This window comes from Hippocampus bargibanti, linkage group LG08 (assembly GCF_051943395.1).
Source record: "Hippocampus bargibanti isolate YZ-2025 linkage group LG08, ASM5194339v1, whole genome shotgun sequence".
Classification (NCBI taxonomy): domain Eukaryota; kingdom Metazoa; phylum Chordata; class Actinopteri; order Syngnathiformes; family Syngnathidae; genus Hippocampus; species Hippocampus bargibanti.
In genome coordinates this window covers 13,298,469-13,306,912 of record NC_142741.1, presented here as the reverse complement: position 1 = coordinate 13,306,912, position 8,444 = coordinate 13,298,469, and the positions used below count along the sequence as shown (strand labels likewise).

General features: G+C 44.0%; 1 protein-coding gene across 2 annotated transcripts in view; it reads right to left on the bottom strand.

Moving 5' to 3' along the window:
• kalrna (kalirin RhoGEF kinase a) overlaps positions 1-8,444 on the bottom strand; it is a 200,152-nt gene that overhangs the window by 63,946 nt on the left and 127,762 nt on the right. For both annotated transcript variants that reach the window (XM_089002867.1, XM_089002868.1), the window contains exon 39: positions 1-70. This exon is cut by the window's left edge and continues 9 nt beyond it. In XM_089002867.1, coding sequence (XP_088858993.1) covers positions 1-70 — 70 coding nt within the window. The remainder of the gene's footprint in view (positions 71-8,444) is intronic.

The window sequence follows — 8,444 nt, the reverse complement described above, 5'->3', positions numbered from 1 at the left end:
CGGATATCTCACTGCTACATCCTGCTGTAAAGTCCTGCAGGATCACTGTCAATTCACAGCCACCAGAGAGCTGCAGACATCAAAAATAAGTGGGAAAAATAGTCGCAGCTCACAGAATAATGCAGAAAAAGACTAAATTCGGGGTGAGGGCAATGGTTGATTTACAAAGCTGACCGACACAATTAACTTGCAATGTAATGCAATGCCATGCAACCTGACGATCAGTCCTGATTACAGTGAGCCTTCTTCCCCCACTCTACACTCCAATGTGAAAATGCTTCTGATCTTATAATGATCCACGTAGGTCACAAAGTGATGGACCGTGTCAATTTCAATGCTCCATTCACAATTTCACTGTAACGGACTAGCAACTAACAAAGGTATTTCTCTCTTTGTCACTCACACAGCCAGCTGAATGTGTTACTGATATTGTGATGCTTCACAGAGTAAATTAGGTATGGAGTTGGTTCTCGGATATTTCCCTCATTCACATTTGCCCTGGATTGTTCTGGTGCACAGTCCGAGGGACCAAGTAAAGTCCACCGAGAAAATGAAATTGGTTGTGTAATTGTTCACAAAGCTGACTTGACAAGTGATTGATTCCACCTCAGTGTGATGTTCTTCTTCTTTTCCTTTCAGCTTTTCCCTTCAGGGGTCGCCACAGCAAATCAGTGTTCGCCATCTAACCCGGTTTTGTGCATCCTCTTTTCTCACACCAGCTACCTTCATGTCCCCTTTGACAACATTCATCAACCTCTTCTTTGGTCTTTCTCTCGATCTCTTGCCTGGCAGTTCAAGGCTCAGCATCCTTCACCCGATATGGTCACTCTCTCTCCTCTGGACATGTCCAAACCCCAAACCATCTAAGTCTGGCCTCTTTGACTTTATCTCAAAAGCCTCTGATATATTCATTCCTGATCCTGTCCAACCTGGTCACTCCCAAAAAAAACCCTCAACATCTTCATCTCTGCTACCTCCAGTTCACATTCGCTAAAACCCTGTGACTGATATAAAACCCCTCCAGGGTATTGCACAACAAGTCTTGATTTTCAACTCCAATAAATCAGAGATTTCGCTTCATTTGATGGGCAAAAAAAGCTTTCACTTTATCGGTCTCATGCCACAGAGCTCCCAACAGGTGGCAGACTGAACAACAATACCAGGTAGTAAACAATTTTCATACCCATGCTACATCAGCGTTCCCCAGGCTTTTTTGCCTAATGGACCAGTTTAGTATCATACAATATTTTCAAGGGTCGGCCTTGACGGTGTTTCGGATAAATATAACAGAATCAAGACAAATGTGGTAATTTCATCAACACAATAATACATAAGGATCATGACACGAGGGATGTTAAATCTAGCCTTGACACTCTCTGGCCGCTATGGTAAAGTTCAAAAGTGCCTTCAAAATAAGATACAAAATGCAGAAAATTTATGACTCATACTATGCAGAGTATCTCATCGAGATAAAGCCATATTTGAATATAGGACTCCGTATACCGTCTATTAAATGCAGCCTTCTTTTTTTAAAGCCATAGGCTCTTCTTCTGTCTCTTGGCTGAGTGTTTTCCCCCTTCACAAAGAAACCTTCGAAATATGTTTGTTTTTTGACTTATTTTGCTTGCTCCCGCATTTCATTTTAGCAGTAACTTATCACGTGAGAGAACAGCGTGCCTTTACCTGCATCAATAGTGACATACTGTCGACCAGGGGTGGGCAAACCTTTTGCTCAGGGGGCAACATTGATTTGGAAAAATTGAGAGGCGGGCTGGGTCAAGACAAGACTTTGGTTTATGTAAACATTAGTCAGAAATTTTGTGCTAAGTCTCTTTGTCGTTCTGTGATACCGTACAATAGCTATCTGGCAGGCTAGCTATGTAGCTGGCTAGCTATTAGCTATCTATTGGCTTGCTAGCTAGCTTTCTATCTATTTGTCTTACTATTCTATTTGAGTTACTTCCGGGTTGAGTGAACGCTGGCGCGTGGCTGCTGCTGCTCACCCACAGAAAAAAGTATCCTGTAACTGTAAAGTGACCTTGAGAGTTTTGAAAGGCGCTTAAAAATGAAATGTATTATTCTTACTCTTATTCTTTTATTTTTATTATTATTTTAAAATAAAACAATTTAAAGGACAACCGACGTCACTTTTTTGTTTTTCAACTGACATCAGAAAAACGTTTTATAGCATATAAAATACCCAAAACACGCAGTATGATAGTTTTAGTCAAATGCAAAACACCAATAAAAATGACTTAAAGTGTCTAAAATCTGCAAAAAATTGAGCTGCGAATTGGGCATTTTCAGAAAGTCCCGCCCCCAGTTCGTGACGTCACGCCAAAACGTCTTGCATTGCTAGTGAATCAAAACAATGGCTTCAGATTCGGAGAATATGCTTTCTTGTTACACATTCAGTTATGAATATGATTCAAATAGTTCTGAAGAGGAAATCATACATGTCTGCAATCGATTAAAGAATTTATTTGTGCCATTTTGAGGCAACATTGGGGGAAAATCTCTCACCCAAAAAAAGAGGCACAAAATGGCGACATCCTGTGGCCACCTCCGTTTACACAGGCTGATAAATTCCTTATATGATCCAAGATGGCGCTGCGGATGGCAGCCTCGGTCACACGCTCCCTAGTATTGTTCCTGGTTTTGTCATTTTCATTTGTTTTTTGCGATCCTACGCGACTCAGTTACACGAGGGAAGAGTTACTGAGCATTGGGGAATCCACTCTTGGACTATTTTCACCGACACACCAAAATCTACAAGGTTTTTCGTGGCTGCTCGCTAGCGGCGTAGCAGCTCTGTACGGAGCTTTGAGACGCCGGCGTAGGAAGGGGAAACGAGCCGGCGTGCTTGTCAAACTACGGCAGCGTGGATTTCGCACGCCGCTCCCATCGATCCACCTCGCTAATCTACGCTCACTACCAAACAAGATGGACGAACTTCTGCTTCTCACAAAGACCAATAAAACGTTTGCCCGCTCTGCTGCGCTGTGCTTCACTGAGACCTGGCTCAGTGACCGCCACCCGGATTCCACGCTACGCCTACCCGGATTCCGTCTCCTTCGGGCCGACCGTGACACGGAGCAATAGGGGAAATCCAAAGGCGGTGGACTATGCTTCTACATCAACGAAGAATGGTGCACCGATGTCACGATGCTCGACGCACACTGCAGCCCTGGTTTGGAATCGCTGTCTCTCAACTGCAAGCCATTCTACTCGCCACGTGAGTTCGCTTTCTTTATTCTCGTTGCCGTGTACATCGCGCCACAAGCTAATGCTAACGCGTGTATACAAACGCTAGCGGACCATGTAAACCATCTCGAACTAAAATATCCAGAATCACCCCTGATCATTTTGGGCGATTTTAATCAAACACGTTTAAACCGTGAACTTCCCAAATATAAGCAGCATATTGACTGTTTCACCAGAGGAGAAAACATTCTAGATCATTGTTACACAGCACTCAAAGGCGCATACCGGTCTGTTGCGCATGCAGCATTGGGTCTTTCTGACCACTATTTAATCCACTTAATTCCCACATACAAACAGAAACTCAAATGTGTAAAACCGGTAGTCAAGACAGTTAAAACATGGACAGTTGAAGCAAAGTTATCGCTACAAGAATGCTTAGACTGCACTGATTGGAGCGTCTTTGAAACTTCAACGGGCACATTGGATGAATACACAGACACTGTAACATCATACATCAGTTTCTGTGAGGACATGTGTGTACCAACAAAGTCCTTCCGCTCATACAACAAGCCATGGTTCACTCCCAAACTCAGGCAGCTTAGGAAAGAAAAAGAATCTGCATTTAAAAGCGGCGATCGAGCAGTTTACAAACTCGCCCGAAACAGGCTGACGAAGGAAATTAACATTGCAAAGAAAAGTTATGCGGAGAGGCTTAACAAACAGTTCTCCGCTAACGACTCTGCATCGGTGTGGAATGGCCTGAAAGCAATAACAAATTATTGTTTACCTTTCCCCCAAGCAGTGTACAACAATGGTATGGCTGATGAGTTAAATACATACTTTTGCCGATTTGAAAAGGACACCCCCATTTCCCCGGTCTGCCCACCATTACCAGAAACTACCGTATCTCCGCCCTCTGCCCTACAGATCCACGAACTGGACGTTAGACGGCTCTTCAAGCAGCAGAAGATCAAGAAAGCTGCGGGACCTGACAGAGTGTCCCCCTCCTGCCTGAAAGTCTGCGCTGACCAGCTGGCTCCGGTCTTCACACAAATCTTCAAAAGATCCCTGGAGCAGCGTGAAGTCCCATCCTGCTTCAAACAGTCTACTATCGTCCCAGTTCCAAAGAAACCAGCACCCTCGGGATTGAACGACTATAGACCTGTTGCTCTGACGTCTGTGGTCATGAAGTCCTTTGAACGCCTCGTGCTGAACCACCTAAAGAACATCACCGGACCTCTGCTAGATCCTCTTCAGTTTGCCTACTGGGCAAACAGGTCTGTGGAGGATGCAGTCAACATCGGACTGCACCACATCCTCGACCACCTTGACAACACAGGAACCTACGCAAGGATCCTGTTTGTGGACTACAGCTCTGCGTTCAATACCATCATCCCAGAACTCCTCATCCCCAAACTTCTCCAGCTTGGTGTGTCCCCCACGATCTGCCAGTGGACCCTCAGCTTCCTGACAGGACGGACACAACAGGTCAGACTGGGAAATATATCATCCACAACACGATCCACGAGCACTGGAGCCCCGCAGGGATGCGTCCTCTCTCCATTGCTCTTCTCTCTCTACACGAATGACTGCACCTCAACGCACCCAGCTGTCAAATTCATAAAGTTCGCAGACGACACCACGGTCATCGGTCTCATCAAAGACGGCGACGAGTCTGCGTACCGACAACAAGTGGAGCAGCTGGAGCTCTGGTGCAGCCGTCACAACCTGGAGCTGAACACGCTCAAGACAGTTGAGATGATCGTGGACTTCAGGAAACATCCATCACCACAGCTACCCCTCACACTATCCAACTGCTTGGTGTCAACCGTTGAGACCTTCAAGTTCCTGGGAATCACAGTCTCCCAGGACATGAAGTGGGAGGTCAACACCAACTCTATCCTGAAAAAGGCCCAACAGAGAATGTACTTCCTGAGGCTGCTAAAGAAGCATGGCCTGCCACAGGAGGTGCTGCAACATTTTTACACGGCTGTCATCGAATCCATCCTGTGTTCTTCCATCACCGTTTGGTTCGGGGCCGCCACAAAAATGGACAAAATCCGACTTCAACGGACAGTTAGGACGGCGGAAAAAATCATTGGCACCGCCCTACCCACTCTCGAGGACTTGCACACTGCAAGAATCCAAACTAGGGCGCGGAAAATCCTACTGGACCCTCCGCACCCTGCCCACCACCTTTTCCAGCTACTCCCCTCAGGCAGGCGCTACCGATCCATGCGCACCAAATCCAGCAGACATTTAAACAGCTTCTTCCCCCAAGCCATTAACTCTTTGAACTCTTTCAACAGTAGCAAAAATGGAACTGTATAGTATGTGTATGTGTATCTATATTCTACCGGAAACAAATTCCTTGTGTGTTCTACATACTTGGCAATAAAGATGATTCTGATTCTGATTCTGATTCTGATTCTGATATGGCGCTTGGACGCCCTCTTCTGGCCTTCTGGCGGCTTTTGGGTGCAACACGAGTTCCCCATACCCAACAAGTACAGTAAAATACATTGACGTGATGGAAGGACCGCTGCAATGCGTCTTTTTTACGGTCAAGGGAGGTCCTTTAGTGACGTTCACATACGGACTCGTCACCAACTCAAAAACAAGACTTCCTGAATATTCAGCGCAAGTCTTAAAACGTAAAATATAGCTATATGCGGTGGAATATTTGTAAAATACGCTCAGTAGAAGTCATTTAAAGCCATTATACAAATTATGGACACAACTTGTCCGGAGACGTCAGTTGTCCTTTAAGGATTGACATAGTTTTATTAACGAGAACACTGAAATGACGATGGTATAGTTCTGAATGTCCGATATGAATATGCAAGTATGTCAACAACATCCATGTGTGGCAACACAACCAACAACGTATAACAATATATTGCCCAAAAATGATTATTTTCAATCAGTTAATCCTTTAGAAACATTATTATTTACGCTTGATTGATAACTGCGTCTGTCCAAAGATTTTAGCTTAATTTGCCTGTACAATTGTTAATTTTATATTTCCGCAATAGCTGGATTTATTTCTCATTTGATACAGATCTGCTTAATGTGACTTCAAACATACTGTAATGTGAGATGGTTTACATATATACAGTCTGTACACTGTAGCTTTGCGTATCTGACATTTTATGACCCAAAACTGGCAACTACCAATGTTCATGGTGCATACAAAGTTTAAGAGTTTGACACTTGTCTCACTGTAAACACAGCTAATGAGATGCAGAGCTAACATTTGCTTTTCTGATCCTGTCTGAAAACACAGCGAGGATGCAAAACATTTGCTTCTCCTTTAAAAAATGTCAACTTGTGTGTGTGTATGTGTGTGTACTTATTAATGTGCACAAGCATCGGGTTTAAGGTCGCGTAGCAACAGCCAGCCGGGCTAGTCCACAGCTGCAGGTTACTTTATACCTGACGACAAGACAAAGCAGGTGTCTTGACTCATGCAACTGCGGCTGACCGAAGCACCCTCAGCATCATTTATATCATGTGAAACGTAATTATACAAATCCAATCCAAAGCACAACGGCCCCTTGACTGATGAGTGTCTTGAATATAAGATTTCAATAAGGTATACGACTTCAAGGGACAGTTATTGCCACCGCCCCAGTCCCACTCTCGAGGACTTGCACATTGCAAGAACCAAGACAAGGGCATACAAACCAACTGGACCCTTCACACCCTCCCCATAACCTTTTCCAGCTACTCCCCTCAGGCAGGCGCTAACGATCCATGCGCACCAAATCCAACAGACATTTAAACAGCTTCTTCCCCCTAGCCATTAACTCTCTAAACAGTAACCCAAATATAACTGTATAGTGCCTCTCTGCAGTTTTGCACAACCCTGTGGAACTGCATCCCTTTATAATCGTAGCTCCAGCTCTGTACTCACTTGAACCACTGTTACTGACCTATACAATCTCCAGCACCAGACACTTTGAGACACACAAGGATATCTGCATAATTGCACACTTGTTTTGCTACAAATACGGCAACTGATCACCTTAAATGGTTCACTGATTTTCTGCATCAACTGTCGAACTGTTATCATATTTTATTCTACCACTGATCACTTTAACTCTGCTTGATACCTTGCAGGGGGCACCTGAGAGGTACCACTTACATTAAATAATTAGATTAGATTAGCCTTTATTAGTGTCCTCCATACTTATTTTTCATGTCTTTTTTATGATGATACTCATGCCATGTGTTCTACCGAAGACAAATTCCTTGTGTGATGGACACAGTTCGGCAGGGGTCGGGAACCTTTTTGACTAAGAGAGCCGTAAAAGTAAAATATTTGGAAATGTTTTTCAGTGAGAGCCACACACACACACACACACACACACACACACACACACACACACACACACACACACACACACACACACACACACACACACACACGTTTTTATGCTTTCTCGGATCATCACTTCTGGGGACCACCCTTTCTGAAACGTTTTTTTTTATGTTTTCTTTATGGGGACCAGGTTTTTTGTCCCCATATGTCAAATGGTCCCCAGGACATGACTGTGTAAACAGATTTTTGTCCTCATAACCACATATAAATAAGAGCACACACACACACACACGCACGCACACACGCACATACGTGATTTCAACATGTCAGAATGTATTATTTAAAATAAGTTTGTGATAATACTCACCATTAATATGAATAGTTTTCCGTTCGTCATGATTGGTAAAAAGTGCAGCCAAACGATCAGAATGAAAGTCAACTTGCCGGGTACATTGGCAAAGTTAATGCTAGCTAGCCGCTTGCTTTATGCTGTCTCTCACAGAATTATTTTGATGCTGACGTTAGCATGGGGTTTGTCAAAGTCCCACTGATATTCAACTGTTTCAGTCATGGTATTGTTTCATTGCAAATTAGAATCACGGCAGAATCTTTTCCCTCCACAAAGGCGAATCCTTCGGTCCATTCAACCTGAATTGTATGATACTCGTCTTTTTTTTTACTCGTCAGGCTTATTTAAAAGGGAGCGTTTACCTGTTTCGACATCAACGGCCACCTAGGTCAGTATGATCCAATCAAAATTAATCTTTCCGCCAACTGCAGCCCAAACAGGAAATGAACAGCAAAAAGCGAGAATATGTATTTAGTTTTATCGGTGAGCCAGATGCAATTATCAAAAGAGGCAGATATGGCTCGCGAGCCATAGGTTCCCAACCCCTGCACTTGGCCAATAAAGATT